At 45.0% G+C, this 18,146-nt stretch overlaps 1 protein-coding gene across 1 annotated transcript in view; it reads left to right on the top strand.

The window, feature by feature from the left end:
- The window catches only part of QTRT1 (queuine tRNA-ribosyltransferase catalytic subunit 1), a 49,011-nt gene extending 33,463 nt beyond the window's left edge, over positions 1–15,548 (top strand). The window contains exons 8-10 of the mRNA XM_063445938.1: positions 10,716–10,825; positions 13,990–14,074; positions 15,157–15,548. Of these exons, the coding sequence (XP_063302008.1) occupies positions 10,716–10,825; positions 13,990–14,074; positions 15,157–15,309 (348 nt within the window). The 3' untranslated portion in view covers positions 15,310–15,548. The remainder of the gene's footprint in view (positions 1–10,715; positions 10,826–13,989; positions 14,075–15,156) is intronic.
- The last annotated feature ends 2,598 nt before the right edge of the window (positions 15,549–18,146 follow it).

Below are 18,146 nucleotides of genomic sequence, written 5' to 3'. Positions count from 1 at the left end.
CATGGGGAAGCGGGCGTGATATGAACGAAGGAGGGATGGTGCATGGACATCAGAGGCAGGAACCCAGGAGCGTTCCTCTGGACCGTATCCTTTCCAGTGCACCAAGTATTGGATCTGTCCTCTGAAGACCCGTGAGTCAATGATGCTGCGTATTTCATATTCCTCATGATTGTCAATCAGAACAGGACGTGGACGTGGCACTGAGGTGGTGTAGCGATTACAAACCAATGGTTTCAAGAGGGAAACATGGAAAACATTTGAGATGCGCATGTTAGCAGGAAGGTCAAGTGCGTAAGCTACAGGGTTAACCCTTCGAAGTATACGAAATGGCCCAACGTATCGGGGTGCCAGTTTTTGTGAGGGAACACGGAGGCGTAGGTTGCGGGAAGACAGCCAGACCCTCTCTCCGACCTGATAGGTAGGTGCAGGAAGGCGTCTGCGGTCGGCCTGGAGTTTGTAGTTCTGCATTGCGCGTTGCAAAGAACTCTGGACCTGCACCCAAGTGGAACGGAGTTCCCTGAGATGTTCCTCCAATGCCGGTATCTCCTGTGGCAAGAACGTATCAGGCAACATGGACGGTTGAAACCCATAGTTTGCCAGGAATGGGGATAGCCGGGAGGAGGCATTAATCGCACTATTGTGGGCAAACTCCGCCCAGGGTAGCAGATCAGACCAGTTGTTCTGGTGGTCAGAAATGTAGCAACGCAGAAACTGTTCCAGTGTTTGGTTAGCTCGTTCCGCTGCACCATTGGATTGCGGGTGGTAGGCCGAGGAGAAGAAAAGCTGAATTCCCATTTGCTTACAAAAAGCTCTCCAAAATCTGGACACGAACTGGCTACCCCTATCTGAGACTATCACTTTGGGTAACCCATGCAAACGAAAGATCTCCCGACCAAAAATTGTTGCAAGTTCCTGGGAAGTTGGTAGTTTTTTCAAGGGAATGCAATGCGACATCTTCGAGAATCGGTCAACAACCATGAGAACGACTGTATTGCCACGGGAGACCGGAAGATCTACGATAAAATCCATGGACAAGTGGGTCCAGGGTCGTTCACCATTAGGTATGGTTTGCAGGAGACCCACTGGAGGGCGTCGTGGGGTTTTATTTTGAGCGCACACAGGACAGGCAGCTACAAAAGCGGTGACATCCGAACGGAGACCAGGCCACCAAAATTGCCGGGATACGGACCAGATTAACTGGTTTTTGCCTGGATGTCCAGCTGCTTTGGGGTCGTGGTATGTACTCAATAGTTTCGTACGGAGGTTAATAGGTACAAAACAACGGCCATTAGGTTTCTCTGGAGGAGCATTACTTTGTGCAGCCAGAATCTCCTCGCCTAGGGGTGAGGTGAGGTTAGTACGGATGGTTGCCAGTATATGGTCTGGAGGAATCACAGGAGTAGGGGTTATCTCCTCTCTAGATGGAGGGGAGAACTGTCGAGACAAGGCATCAGCCTGAATGTTTTTTGTACCAGGCAAGTAAGAAACCACATAATTGAATCTTGATAGGAAGAGAGCCCATCTAGCTTGCCGGGGGGAAAGTCGCTTAGCTTCCGAAAGATATGTTAGATTCTTGTGGTCTGTGAGTATGAGGATTGGCACTGAAGTACCCTCAAGAAGGTGCCTCCATTCTTTGAGAGCTAAAATTATGGCTAGAAGTTCTCTATCACCAATCTGGTAATTGCATTCCGCCGGGTTCAATTTCCTCGAGAAATACCCGCACGGATGCCTGGAGCTCTCTGGGTTAGGACGTTGAGACAGGAGGGCGCCCACTCCTGTCTCAGACGCATCGACCTCAAGAATGAATGGTAAGGCAGGGTTAGGGTGTGCCAGTATAGGAGCAGCAGCAAAGGCGACTTTGAGAGACTCAAAGGCAGTAATGGCTTCCTGTGACCAATGCTGTGGATCAGCATCTCTCCTGGTCATGTCCGTGAGAGGTTTAACCAAGGAAGAAAAGTTGCGTATGAACTTCCGATAATAATTGGCGAAGCCCAGAAAACGTTGTATAGAGCGAAGACCCGTAGGTCGAGGCCATTTTAGTACAGCCGAAAGTTTCTCCGGATCCATAGAGAATCCAGCATCTGAGATAACATATCCCAAGAATGTGACCTGTTTGCAGTGAAACTCACATTTCTCCAATTTGCAGAACAGATTATTCTCTCTAAGTCTCTGTAGAACACGAGAAACGTCTGCGTGATGGTTCTCGAGAGATGTGGAATGGATCAGAATATCATCAAGATAAACCACCACGCATTGCTGCAGCATATCTCGCAGGACGTCATTTATAAATTCTTGGAAAACCGCCGGAGCATTGCAAAGACCAAAGGGCATTACTAGGTATTCGTAATGGCCACTCCTGGTGTTAAATGCGGTTTTCCATTCGTGGTCCTCTTTTATCCGGACGAGATTATATGCCCCTCTCAGATCAAGTTTGGTGAAGACCGTTGCTCCCTTGAGGCGGTCAAATAACTCCGTGATTAATGGAATGGGGTAGGCATTCTTAATAGTAATGCGATTGAGACCCGTATAGTCGATACAGGGTCTCAACTCGCCATCTTTTTTCTTTACAAAGAAAAAGCCGGCCCCGGCAGGAGAAGATGACTTCCGAATAAAACCCTTAGACAGTGCATCGGTAACATACTCCTCCATGGCTCGATTCTCTGCTACAGACAGTGGGTAAATCCGGCCCCGGGGAGGATTGGTACCCGGTTGGAGTTCGATACCACAGTCATACGGACGGTGTGGTGGCAGAACGCTGGCTTGACCCTTGTCAAATACATCTTGGAATTCTTGGTACTCAGCGGGTAAGGAAGAGGAAGAACATGCGCCCAAAACTTTGACCGGTTTTTGGAGACAGGACAATGTGCATTGCTGGGACCATGATAATATCTCAGCTTTGCGCCAATCAATTGTGGGGTTATGCTTCTGTAACCAAGGGTATCCCAAAACAACCTGGTAATATGGAGAGGAAATGACCTGGAATTGGATCGTCTCATGATGTAGAGCCCCTACAGCCAGAGATATGGGCACGGTTTCTTGGGTCACGTGGGTTGGCTGTATTGGTCTGCCATCGATGGCTTCGAAGGCTAGTGGGAAGTTGCGAGACTGTAAGGGTATAGAGTGCTTTGCTGCAAATGCACAATCTATAAACAAGCCTGCGGCCCCAGAATCAAGAAATGCCCGGGTCTCAATGGATGAATCAGGCCAGGATAGGATAATAGGCACCAAGGGTTTGCCCACACATATCTCTGGGTCTGCAGAAAGACCACCCAAGATCTGCCCCTGACAGTATCTTGGGTGCGGACCCTTTGCCGGACGGATCGGGCAAAACTTTAACATGCTACCGTGGTGTCCGCAGTATAGGCACAGGCCCTCCCTCCTCCTAAAGGCTCTCTCCTCGACCGAGAGGCATGAGAAGCCTAACCGCCTTGGCTCCACACAGACAGAGGACTCAGGCCCAGGAGGCATAGGAGGTGAGGGAGGTTTGGGTGGGCAAGAAAAGCTTGGTGCCAAATATACAGGAGGCCTCCGCCGGCGCTCCCTGGATGAGGATCTCTCTCGGAGTCTGATGTCAATGAGGGTGACAAATGAGATCAGTTCCTCGAGATCTTTAGGTAACTCTCTGGCTGCAATCTCATTTTTAAACACATCGGAGAGACCCTGTGCAAAGGCAGCCACGAGAGTCTCGTTGTTCCAGTCACCCTCTGCTGCCATGGTACGGAATTCACTGGCATACTCGACAATAGTTTTTGTGCCCTGAGCATTAGGCATGAGTAGTTCGGCAGTAGGGGTGGAGCGAGCTGGAATATCAAAAACCCTTTTAAAGGACGCAACAAATTCAGGGTAATTGTAAATAATAGGCCTCTCTGCCTCCCAGAGAGGTTTTGCCCAAGCTAGGGCCTTTCCAGACAGCAAAGAAATCATGAAGTGAACTTTGTCACTGTCTGTAGGAAATGCCTGGGGCAGGATTTTAAGGTATCCTTTAACTTGATTTATAAATTCTCTGCACTGAGCTGGGTTGCCCCCAAAATACTGAGGGAGCGGGACAGACCCAGTCATTTCTCTAGCCGCTACAGGTTTGGAGGCTACAATCGGTGCTAGAACAGGAAGTGAGGCAGAGGCGGCCGCAATCACAGGCTGGCCGGGTACTGGATCCAGATGGGCATACTGGTCCAAATGGTGGTTCTGCTGGTCCCACTGGGTAAGCAGGTTAGGTATAGGTGTCTTGCCTGTACCATCTGTATTCATGGCCCTTGCGTAATGTCAGGGACCAGGAACCAGACAGAGACAGAAGTAGATGCAAACACACCTTTATTAATAAATAACAAATAATAAACAAAAGCAAAGTCCAGGAATCAAGCAGGGGTCAGTCACCAGAGCGGGTAGTCAGACAAGCCAGGATCAGGAGCACGGAGAGCAGCGGAGTCAGGAACAAGGCCGGAGTCAGGAACCAGGAGCAAACAGGAAACACAGGAACAAGGAGACTTCTGGGAAACAGGAAACCACGCAAGGGCAAGGAGGTTCTGGGCTTAGCTGCTTAAATAGGCAGAACTGATTAGCAGCAGGGTTGATTACTACTCACAGGTGAGTAACCGTGGCAACAAGCAGAAGGAGCTGATAGTAATTGCAACTGAAACTCAATCACTGAAACAGAAAAGGGTTGCTGTTTAAAACAGCAAAGAAACCCTGACACCCGGTCCACTCCGTTTCTTTTAACAATTAGCTTGGTAGGAAATCCCCATTTATACAGAATATTGGCGTTGCGTAGTGCTGCTGTTGTGGGAGCAAATGACCGTCGTTTGGACATGGTGGTCGATGAAGAGCTTGATGCCTGCATAGTCGCCTGGCAATTCTGCGTTGAGTCTAGATGTTTGCATTATCTGGTCTTTTACTGTGAAGTAATGTACTCTGGTAATGACATCTCGTGGCGTAGTTGCAGGCAAATACCTTGGTTTGGGAAGCCTGTGCGTTCTGTCAAGGCGAAGGTCCTCCTTCGTTAGTGTGGGGAGTATAACTTGAAATAGCGTCTGCACGTATTGCACAAGTTCTTGCGGTTTAATGTTTTCAGATATGCCGCGGATTCTAATATTATTTCTTCTATCCCGGTCTTCATTGTCAGCTATTTTCCTTCTAAGTAGGATACCTTATTCTTTAGTGCAGTATGGGCTTCTGCAAGGACATTGTGGGCTTCTTGCAATCCCTCTGTCCGCTCCTCTAGGTGTGCTGTCCTGTCCCCCAGTGCTTGTATGTCAGCTCTTATGTCTGCTGCTAATTTGTAAAAGTCTGAGCGGAGGTCTGCCCTAAGAGTATCCAGCATGGAACTAATGGAGGCATCTGTGGCTGGGGCAGTGACATCTGTGGCTGGGGCAGTGACAGTGGAGGGAAAGCTGCTTTGACTCTCACCAGCATCAGAGTCCCATGCAGGCGATCGAGTTCCGCCGCCGCCATCTTGGATCTGTGCGGGAGTAGCAGGCTGCACGTTCTTTGCTTCAGTTTTTTGGCAGATTTTGAAGCCATGGTGTTCAGGGTATAATAGTCGTTGTGGGTGGCTGTGAGGAGCGGCCCGATCGCTGTATTTTCACGCTGTAGGACCCACGGCTCAGCGGAGCTCACGGCTTATGCGACCGTTTACATGCGGTCCGTGGTCACGCCCCCTTCCTGGTAAAATATTTTATAAATACATTTGTTTTGGTGAGTAGAATCATTCCCTTCAGGCTTTTTGCAGTAAACACAGATTTTTCAGAGAAAATGCAGTGTTTACATTACAACCTAGGGATAACTCCACTGGCCACTCCTCAGATGGCTACTAGAGGTGCTTCCTGGGGCAGTGCAAATTACCTTAGGGTAAACAATGTTAGAACGATAGAAAATCTGACCCAGAGTGGTTATAAGAAGGAAAAACTAAGGTTAAAAAAAAATCTATAAGATACTTTATTAGGAGACTCAAAAACAGAGGAATGTACACATGGTGCACTTGCCACACTTGAATACAGTGGTGTGGTAGTGTGCTCTAAATAAACTAAATAGACAAAAGTAGGGATAATTTACAATAGGGTAGCCAAGTGAAGAACATATGAACAGATACAGGATGGGTGGAGACAAAACTCCAGGGTACAGGAGTGCAGCCCAGATAGAATAACTGCAAAAGGCTCTGTGTGCCTGGAAAACAAGATACGCAGTAGCCAGATTAGTGCAGTATAAATGGAATAGTATTGGAGTGATGTTCCAGAAATGTATCGGAGAAATTGATACAACAAAAATGGATCTATTTTGTGTTGTTAGAATCTCCACTGGGAATTCCCTGAATGATACAATTGTCTAAGTCTCACACCCAGATATAGTAAAACACCGTACTATAGACTCCAAACTGCAGATCTATAGTGTAGCCATGATTCCAAGGGAATGCCTTCTGAGACCGAGTAGTCCCTTATGGTTGGGGTTCGCTCAGTATAATATAGAGGGGAGTGATGGTTAGAAGCACTCAAAATAGGTCTGCCTGCTAGTGCCGTGAAACTAGGCGTACTAACATGGAGATACGATCCGATAATGTTGTCTGGCTAGAGGGGAGAGAGATTTAATAATGTCTCTGGATGGTTATGATCACTTAATCCCTCTAGTTAAGCCAAAATCTATATTTGTTAACGAAATAGTTAGATGGATAGTAATAGTGATGGAGTCCCAGCGAGAGAAAACAGGCAAACTAGTCTGTACTTGCAGGGGCACCTGTCAAAGTCAAGTCTAGCTGTAATGTCTCTATAGAGCATAAAATCTATATGATATAATATGTACAGCAGGTGCCTAATGTCCTCCAGGGTTCAGGGTAGAAATACACCTATCTGTGCCTTCAAAGGCACCTGTCTACCAAAACGGAGTTGTCTCGTCTCACTGGCTAAACAGTAGTAGTGATAGAGCCAGCGAGAAAAAACCCATAAACAAGCTAGTCTGTGCCTTCAACGGCACCTGTCAACAAGGAAGATCTAGCTATACTGATTCTGTTGAATATAGAGTGCAGGTGCCTCGTGTCCAACAAGGCTCAGGCTAAACTATCCCTTAGTCTGTGCCTTCAAGGGCACCTGTCTAGTGATACCAAGTGATACCAAGATACCTGACTATCTACCTAAATCAGTTTGCATCTAGATAAATGCTAGAGGAGGTATAGAGGCATCACAGGAACCGGCAGTACTGATCTGATGAGCCGAAGTCCGTCGAAACGCGCGTCGGGGCTCGATACACATGGCCGGCTTCTGTGATGCTTCTATGCCTCCTCTAGCACTCATCTAGACGCGAATTTATTTAGGCAGATAACCACCATTCCGGTTATCACAAGAACGGCACACAGATCAGTATTGCTGGTTCCTGTGATGCCTCTATGCCTCCTCTAGCATTTATCTAGACGCAAAGTGATTTAGGCACATAGCCAGTATTCCGGTTATCACAGGAGCGGCACACAGATCAGCACCCAGCCTGTATCTGTTCATATGTTCTTCACTCCCCTACCCTATTGTAAATTATCCCCAATTTTGTCTATTTAGAGCACACTACCACACCACTGTATTAAAGTGTGGCAAGTGCAGCATGTGTACGTTCGTCTGATTTTGAGTCTCATAATAAAGTATCTTATAGATTTTTTTTTTAAACCTTAATTAGTTTTTCCTTCTTATAACCACTCTGGGTCAGATTTTCTATCGTTCTAACAAGGACTAAAAGAATGGTTACAATTGCAATGTCCTAGGCATTGTGCAATATAAATCCCACATCCCTGTGTCAACCAACAGCCAACTTATAATTAGTTTTCTAGTTGTGACAGCTCCGCTTTACGTTTTCTCATCTAATCACTGTTTGTTTTTGTCTTTTTATTCCTACTCGGCTTGAAATTCTCTCGCCACTATTTACTAGATGGCAGGGAAAGGTTTCCTGACAATCTAACATTATTTATATGAAACAAAATATATTTTCCTCTTGTCTGCTCCACTTCCTGGTCACGGGTGAGTGGTCCAGTGGCAATTACCAGCCCTGACTACTAATATGTTAAGAAAATCAATTTGCAAAACTTGATATTCTGCTGTTATTGAGGACATGCAAATCCCGACCAGGGCTCTAAACCATTGTGTCTCTGCATAGCAAAGCATTAAAATTCTATCTGTAATTCTCTGTATATTTTATTTATACAGCGGCTTAGCTATGTTCTAAAATGAAGGTGTGGGATGCAGAAAGGGGTTGATTAGATATTTTTTTTTCTTGATTGATATTGGTTAGTTTAAGCACATTTTGAACCCAGTCATTGAATGTGACTTGGTAATGTATAAAGAAATTTGCCCAGTTCCTTATCAAAGCAAATAATAATAAAGCAGTTCATGTGTAGGAGTACAAATTGAATGCTAAGGGATCCCCCACTAATCTTCTCGTACATGCCAAAGGAGATGCCAATAGGATTTTGCTGGCTGATTTGAAATGTAATCAAAATTCTGCTTTGCATGTTTTGCCATCTTCAAAGGAATAGAATGCAGGAGTCAGAATAGCCTTATTTATTTTCTGTACGTTTTAATGGGGTGCAGTTCAGCTGGTCGGTATAAGGAGAATTGGATTTGGTTGCCATTTACTTACATTTTGGCTGTTTGAAACTATTGTTTTTTGCAGAGAATTTGCTAGGTTTGTTGGTAGTTTAAATACAGCTGATATAACCAATTCTGACTTTTTATAACGAGCCCAGTGTGTCTCATATAGCAAACTTTATTTAAAACGGCCATGCTGAACATTCTGGCATCTGCTATTTGGCGTATGGTAATTCAAGCAAATTTTTCTTCAAATGTATTCTGCAGTGCACTGTTTTACCACACTATAATGCTTATTGAATAAATGTCGGGGTTTTTTCACTTAACTGAACAGTTTTATCACCATTCCCAATTTAGGGAAGAATCCTGTTTGATTTTCATATGAACCCCCCTCTCCAATTTTCTCCCTCCCTCAAAAGAACTTCATACACAATTTAAATCATTATTCATTAAAGCAACACTCTAATGTTATGATAAAATTCCTCTGATTTTTCTAAAATCAAATCTATTTACATGCAATAGCAACGTTAAATGTCTTTTTATGATGTGTCCAGGTAACTGGATGGAATCCCTTTAATCTTGCCAGGTTTCTTTAAAAGGTTTAATAAAAGCCCCAGAGGGTTTGCACCCGTAGCCTTCTAGCCCTGCACCTACTGTGGTTATGGTGCTCGGAGCGTCCCTTTAACCACCGGCGCTCGGTACTGTATTTAAATTTTATTGATAAATGAATATTATTGGTCGGCGGTTCTTATAAGTCTCCATAGATTTAATAATATCGTAGATTTTAGTTTTATTAAAGCATTTAAACCTATCAATCCTGGCTGTTTGCTTCTCTGATACGTGTAACAGGTGTAGGCAATGTTTTGTTTTGGCTGATGGCTTCTGCTTCCTTAGTGATGGCGCACCTTGATCTCCGACTGTGATGTTTTTCCATTCTGTGCTGTCTGAGTCTGTAGAATTATAGCTTGTCCGCCGGGTAAGGGTCTCTGCTGAGACGCTTGCTCATCTGCAGTATCACCGAGTGTTTGTGGCCCCTGCAGGGCAGCAATGTTTTCCATTGGATTTACTGCCGTTTGCCTTGTTTATCGGCAAACGACTTCATTTTACAAGCAGCCTTTTCCCAGCTTTGTGTGCGTGTGTTTATGTGTATGGCTGAGGATTCTATGCTGTGCGCTGTGGCATGGCGCAAAGAGTGCAGATGTGTGATGTACTTTGCTGCTTCACTTGAACTCCTGCTGAATGTATTTGTTTTCTGATTGTCCCATCCCACAGGATCTACTACTGTAGTCATGTAGTCGCTGTTTGTTGTATTTTAGGACTGTCAGACTAGATTTATACCTAGATCGTTTAATTCCCAATTTTCTGGTCAGTTAATCCTTTTTACATTTTGGATTGTGAACGTGTAACACAGAGCTCCACAGCAATAAAACTTGCAGTATTATGCTGCGAATGAGTGAATACCAGAGCTCCAATCAATATATAATTCACAGTAACGTGCGGTGTATGAATGTATACACGGGTCAATGGCAAAATAAAGATAAAAACGCCACAATAATGTGTATATGTATAAATGAAATATACTGCCTTTAGTTGCAGGTATCCTACTCATTTACTTAGTTATCTGTAAGTCTCTGGTGTTCCTGTAACATTCTTGCCTGATCACAAGCCACCTCTGTCTATTTTAGATAATTTGGATAATGTGGAGAGGGTGAGCGAAGCTCTAATGTAGTTCTACAAAGAAAAGCAAATTACACTTTAGTGGACCTGTGACCTGCTAACACTGTTTGAATACGTACAATGTAAAATGATTTATTTGAAATTAAATATTTCCATCTTTCTGCCTCGAAGCTCGTTATGATTTATAATTAACGACACTTCAGAGTATTTGTTAATCATATACTTCTGTATAAAAGTACAGTGTAAAGGCTAGATTTCACTTTTTAATCTATTTTTAAGGATTGCTCATCACATGACTCAAAAACCTAACTAATGATTTGCAAGATTAACGAGTGATACATGTTGTACTGGTCTCATTATTGGCATTTACGAGGTTTCCAAGATTGGATGAAGCCTCTGAAGGAGAAAGGTTCTTTTGATATTGTTCACATGTTCTGAAGATGGTTGAAACATGCCGTTCATTTAGAATTCTCTTGTGTTCCACAGAGGTTTGGCTCTGCTCTAGTTCCATGGGGATCTCTACAGCTGAAGAACAAGCAGTTTGCTAAAGATTTCCAACCAATAGACAAGGATTGTTGCTGTCCCACATGCAAGCGGTAAGATAAGATGGAGCTGTAATATGTGAAGTTTGTGTCTTCTACCATGGTATGACACTGACAGGAGGGAGCTATGGGACATGGAGTCTGTCCCTCCCAGCACAGGGGGTGACAGACAGGAGGGAGCTATGGGACATGGAGTCTGTCCCTCCCAGCACAGGGTGACACAGACAGGAGGGAGCTATGGGACATGGAGTCTGTCCCTCCCAGCACAGGGTGACACAGACAGGAGGGAGCTATGGGACATGGAGTCTGTCCCTCCCAGCACAGGGTGACACAGACAGGAGGGAGCTATGGGACATGGAGTCTGTCCCTCCCAGCACAGGGTGACACAGACAGGAGGGAGCTATGGGACATGGAGCCTGTCCCTCCCAGCACTGGGTGACACAGACAGGAGGGAGCTATGGGACATGGAGTCTGTCCCTTCCAGCACTGGGTGACACATACAGGAGGGAGCTATGGGACATGGAGCCTGTCCCTCCCAGCACAGGGTGACACAGACAGGAGGGAGCTATGGGACATGGAGTCTGTCCCTCCCAGCACAGTGTGACACAGACAGGGGAGATATGGGACATGGAGTCTGTCCCTCGCAGCACAGGGTGACACAGACAGGAGGGAGCTATGGGACATTGAGTCTGTCCCTCCCAGCACAGGGTGACACAGACAGGAGGAAGCTATGGGACATGGAGTCTGTCCCTCCCAGCACAGTGTGACACAGACAGGGGAGATATGGGACATGGAGTCTGTCCCTCCCAGCACTGGGTGACACAGACAGGAGGGAGCTATGGGACATGGCGTCTGTCCCTCCCAGCACAGGGTGATACAGACAGGAGGAAGCTATGGGACATGGAGTCTGTCCCTCCCAGCACAGGGTGACACAGACAGGAGGGAATTATGGAACATTGTGTCACCCTGTGCTGGGAGGGACAGACTCCATGTCCCATAACTCCCTTCTATCTGTGTCACCCTGTGCTGAGAGGGACAGACTCTGACAGGAGGGAGCTATGGGACATGGCGTCTGTCTCTCCCAGCACAGGGTGACACAGACAGGAGGGAGCTATGGGACATGGAGTCTATCCCTCCCAGCACAGGGTGACACAGACAGGAGGGAATTATGGAACATTGTGTCACCCTGTGCTGGGAGGGACAGACTCCATGTCCCATAACTCCCTTCTATCTGTGTCACCCTGTGCTGAGAGGGACAGACTCTGACAGGAGGGAGCTATGGGACATGGCGTCTGTCTCTCCCAGCACAGGGTGACACAGACAGGAGGGAGCTATGGGACATGGAGTCTATCCCTCCCAGCACAGCGTGACACAGACAGGAGGAAGCTATGGGACAGGGAGTCTGTCCCTCCCAGCACAGTGTGACACAGAAAGGGGAGATATGGGACATGGAGTCTGTCCCTCCCAGCACAGGGTGACACAGACAGGAGGGAGCTATGGGACATGGAGTCGGTCCTTCCCAGCACAGTGTGACACAGACAGGGGAGATATGGGACATGGAGTCTGCCCCTCGCAGCACAGGGTGACACAGACAGGAGAGAGCTATGGGACATTGAGTCTGTCCCTCCCAGCACTGGGTGACACAGACAGGAGGGAGTTATGGGACATGGCGTCTGTCCCTCCCAGCACAGGGTGATACAGACAGGAGGAAGCTATGGGACATGGAGTCTATCCCTCCCAGCACAGGGTGACACAGACAGGAGGGAATTATGGGACATGGCGTCTATCCCTCCCAGCACAGGGTGATACAGACAGGAGGAAGCTATGGGACATGGAGTCTGTCCCTCCCAGCACCGGGTAACACAGACAGGAGGAAGCTATGGGACATGGAGTCGGTCCTTCCCAGCACAGTGTGACACAGAAAGGGGAGATATGGGACATGGAGTCTGTCCCTCCCAGCACAGGGTGACAGACAAGAGGAAGCTATGGGACATGGAGTCTGTCCCTCCTAGCACAGGGTGACACAGACAGGAGGGAGCTATGGGACATGGAGTCTGTCCCTCCCAGCACCGGGTAACACAGACAGGAGGAAGCTATGGGACATGGAGTCGGTCCTTCCCAGCACAGTGTGACACAGAAAGGGGAGATATGGGACATGGAGTCTGTCCCTCCCAGCACCGAGTAACAGACAGGAGGGAGCTATGGGACATGGAGTCTGTCCCTCCCAGCACAGGGTGACACAGACAAGAGGGAGCTATGGAACATGGAGACTGTCCCTCCCAGCACCGGGTAACACAGACAGGAGGGAGCTATGGGACATGGAGTCTGTCCCTCCCAGCACAGTGTGACACAGACAGGGGTGATATGGGACATGGAGTCTGTCCCTCCCAGCACTGGGTGACACAGACAGGAGGGAGCTATGGGACATGGAGACTGTCCCTCCCAGCACAGTGTGACACAGACAGGGGTGATATGGGACATGGAGTCTGTCCCTCCCAGCACCGGGTAACACAGACAGGAGGGAGCTATGGGACATGGAGCCTGTCCCTCCCAGCACAGGGTGACACAGAAAGGGGAGCTATGGGACATGGAGTCTGTCCCTCCCAGCACAGGGTGACACAGACAGGAGGGAGCTATGGGACATGGAGTCTATCCCTCCCAGCACAGGGTGACACAGACAGGAGGGAGTTATGGGACATTGTGTCACCCTGTGCTGGGAGGGACAGATTCCATGTCCAATAACTCCCTTCTGTCTGCGTCACCCTGTGCTGGGAGGGACAGACTCCGACAGGAGGGAGCTATGGGACATGGAGTCTGTCCCTCCCAGCACAGGATGACACAGACAGGAGGGAGCCATGGGACATGGAGTCAGCACTTTTTTTTTCCTCCCCATTTTTTGCTGCAATGATCTAGATATTCGAGATGATCGCCATAACGCACATTTATGCAAGGTTTAATGGGAAATGTGTAGCACAGCTTTAGAAAGTTTAAGTAGACATCATAATTGGCTTAGTCACTTCCTGGCTTGAGCATTGCACCTATTGCAGCAAGCCAAGTCTGTTGATTTGCAGGAATTGTGTGAACATCAAATGTTAGTAGCTTTATTTATTTGATCTTTCAGATATTTGTAATCCTTTATATAACTTGTCAACCCCAGCCTAGTCTTTCTACTACTCACTTTTTTAATATTTCTATTTGTATGTTTGTTCTACCTATAGATACTCCCGTGCCTACATCAATGCATTGTTTAAAAGTGATACAGCTGCAAAGCATCATATTACAATACACAACATTGTTTATCAGGTGAGAAAATTATAGGTTATATATATTTTTTTTTATTGGATTTTTTTTTTTCATGCAAGTCCCATGAGTGCTCTCGTTCTTCAGAGATAGATAGATAGATATATAATTTCAGGTTTGTGATAATAATGTTACCTTTTCAACCGCAGGAATGTTGAAATAAATGGTGGAAATATTCTATTTACCAGGATAGTTTTTTTCTTTTTGTTACTGATAAGTGAGTATATGCAGATTGGGGCACAGTTACCAAGACATTTGAAATGTGAGCACTTTGATTTTATTTTCAATCCTGGCAGCAGTTGGAAGCCAGTGTAAGTATTGACAAAGTGGCACAGTGTGAACACAGCAGGAGTTTCAGAAGATAAGCCCGGGAGCAACATTCATTATGAATTGTAAGCCGGTAATCTTTCCTGGCCGGTATAAAATAGATTAAAGGGACACTATGGTCACTAGAACAATTACAGCTTAATGTAGGGGTTCTGGTGTCTATAGCCTGTCCCTGCAGGCTTTTAAATGTAAACACTGCCTTTTCAGCGAAAGACAGTGTTTACATTGACTAGATAGAAATTAGTATACCCCTTGTTAGCCTACATTTTGAACCTATATAGTGAGCACTTTAGTACCTGGGTTTATGTGGCTGTTTACATGGTTTACGTTCTGCATGTTTGCGCTTTCTATTTTGTGTGTTTTACATCTTTTTTTTTGTAATATTGTAAGATTTTTTTCTATGCAATATTTTATGGTGTGCTTTGCGGTTATTTTTTCGATGTGATCTATGGACCTGGAGAGGCACAGGATTTCTTTCTCATTAAGCCCCCATGCGTATTAATGGACGCATTTAACACATATTGATCCACATCTGTTGAGCACTGGCTATATTTTGTATGTATACAGTGTTTACATTGGTGTCTAGCGCCGTGGTTGGGCTGGGTATATTATCTGACACTTTATCAACAGGGTGAATTCAAACTACTGGGTGACCTTACTGTACATCACCTCTTAAACTGCAGGGTGACAAAAGTATAAATTATGTGAATTAGTCTGTCTTAAACCACAGCTTTTACAGTATGTTCTCTCTTTCATAGTTAAACTTGATGCGCTCTGTAAGAGACAGCATCCTTCGAGGCCAATTCCCCCAATTTGTTCAGAACTTCATGAAAACCATGTACAGCGGCAAAGACAAGTATCCTCAATGGGCTGTAGATGCTCTAGAATCCGTCAACATCTCCTTGTTGTGACACCATGTAGATGCAAGCCAAGATGTAAGATACATTTTCAAGAAAGGACGTATCGTAGCTCTTTGTGACATCCTCTTCTGAATAACAACTGTCTGCAAGAAGCTGACTGCCAGAAGAGCCTCCAGCACTTAACTGGCGGGCGATGTATATTTTATTTGTGTAAGGTGTATTTTTAGATGCACCATACGTGAATATCTATTCTATGTACTGTATTTTAATTTTGCATATTTTCTGTCTAATTATGCCCTTATAAGTAGTTTTACAATAAAGCTCTGTACTTTTATAATTTTAAGTCTTTGCATACTGTGCACTGTTCCTGCAATGAATTCCAAGACTAACCATAGAAAGTTAAAAATATAATCTTAGCCGCTGAGAAGCAAAGAATGCTTTGTGTAGTCGGAGCATTTAGGCACCCAGCAGCCCCCCTCACCCACCTGCTGCCGGTAATGTGGATAGAACAAGCAAGGAGTGGAGGTAAGTAAAATAAAAAATCTATATATAGCTATTTATCCCCAAGGAAAAAAAAGATGTAATTGCTTCATGCAGCCACTGCAGGGTGTGATGTTACTGAAATGAAGGGTGCGTTTAGATTTGTGTGTTGAGGTACAAATGTCACAAGGAGTGTTTATTGCACTGCAGGTCGATGCTTAGCAGATCAATAAGGGGTCAGAAGTCAATTATCTCATTGGAAAACTGTGTTCTTGCCAGAGTAACGACCGCATTAACAGACTAATACTAAAATAATTCTAAAACCAGAGATCATGAAATGAAAACTGAGAAACCATCTGAAAATCTGCAATTGTGAGCTCACATGGGTTGTTCATATTTGTATCTATCAGGTGGAGCTTTAAAATTCAAAAGATGCAGATGGTTCCATCTCTGGAACATTCCGCTCCCTATGGAATCTTTCTCTGGAAGGTTAGTGTATTAGTATAAGCACTGAAGTATATGAACTAGATTTTCCCATGATGCTCTGGTAAAATGGTTAACAAACCTCCACAGTGCAAAGGTTAGCCAAGATCTAGAAAATCTCCATCCAGACCATTCTGCAGAATCCGATATCATATCCCACACCTGCTGTCTGCAACCGGAGGGTCAGTGCATGATTTATTACCACAATGGATTCTTATTTTTTTTTACACATTCTACACCAATCCTGATCTGAAACAGTCTGTCATAGAGATGAGAAGCCCAAACTAGCGATGTGTTCATCATCTACATCATCCCACAACATACCGTCAATTCACAAGTTAAAGTGATGAAAAATATATTTCGTTATTGTATCAACAACAAAAAACCTTTGTGAACAGGAAACTAGCCTGCTAGCACCTTTAAATCTAAGTAATTCAATAGTTTCTGCCACAATCCCTATTCTCAGTGTGTGCTGGGACATTTATCTCAAACTCTGAGACTGGTATGCAGCCATCCATGCCCACATACTAATGATTGTATCAGTGGCACGTTACATAAAATGGGGGGGATGAATAAATACATCCGCTGCGAGTAATTTCACAAGTTCTCAGAAAATGCAAAAAATAACCTTAGATGCCATGTACTTGTTTGAGAAGGTGTTAGAAAACCTCATATCATGTAATAGTCACTCACAAATGCAATTGCCTGCTGGGGAAGGGAGGGCCTAACACGTGTAATGCTTAAAAATCTCCAGAGAAAAGAAGCAGGGTTAGCAGCATGGGTGATATACAATCCGGCAGAATCTGGTAAGGAAAGAACATTTACTCAATAAAGAGAAATGCTATGCAATCCATGTTATGAAAAATAAACATGTGCATGCATATTTTTTTGAATGTTCTCTTTGGGGGTATATGAAAAAACAAAAAAATGTTTGAAAAAGCTGCAGTTTATTTGTCTGCAGCCTTGCATGTCCCCCCTCTTCCCCCCATTCTAACCCAGCTCAAACTTTCAGTCTGTGCCGGAGAGCGATCCAATTAGAGGTTTCTCATTGTTTTCCTGTGCTTCTCTCTCATTGAGAAGGGGGGAAGGCAGGCCAGGGAGATGTTTCTCCCCTCAAGTGTACAATTACCAATTTTTTATTGAAATTGTAACTTCTAAACTATCACAAATATGACAGACTCCAGACACACAAAGCACACCGCGGCAAGCTGAAGTGCGTTATGTGTGTTGAGCGTTCCTTTAAAGAGGAATAATCAGGTTTCTGATATTAACCGTCCCTTTCCTTTTTCCCCACCCAATAAACGCTCTTGAAAGGAGTACAGTAGGTGAAGGTATAAATTACACTTACCTTAGCACTTTTTTGCCATGTTTTCAAGATGCACTCCAGAGCACATGCTCGTTCATGCATCTTTTTAATAATTTCATTTGAAAGGCACACATATAAAAAGACACGACCCACTGTTAATTTCTAGTTGGCTGTAGGATTATGCAAATATCCATGAAGTGAGGGTTTCCCTTTAATTTGCTGAATATGGAAGCATTTTACAGAGGGAAAAAAGAATGTCACATTGTATTTCAGGATATGAATTTGGTAGCTGGAAAATCTCTGATAACCTGCACCTAGTTATTAATTTATAGAAAAGATCATAAATGCCTAAAATATGAACTAATTAATTTGTGTGATAGACATAAGCCCATCACATGGATTAAAGAAATCCGAGAGCTCAAATGGGAAACAGACTAGACGTTTTCTATCTTCTCTTCTCGAACTGTAATTACCCGATTCATTTCCTTTGGCTTTTTGCTTGAATTCTTGCAATTAGGATTCTGCTTTCAACACGTTAAGAGAGCATTTAAAGAACGGCCAATTACCTGCTTAAATTCAGTCAATGCCTTTTCAGTTATTCTCCAGATCCTCTTTCCAA

This window comes from Pelobates fuscus, chromosome 3 (assembly GCF_036172605.1).
Source record: "Pelobates fuscus isolate aPelFus1 chromosome 3, aPelFus1.pri, whole genome shotgun sequence".
Lineage (NCBI taxonomy): Eukaryota > Metazoa > Chordata > Amphibia > Anura > Pelobatidae > Pelobates > Pelobates fuscus.
Note: the sequence above shows the minus strand (reverse complement) of the source record. Positions and strands in the feature narration are given on the sequence as shown.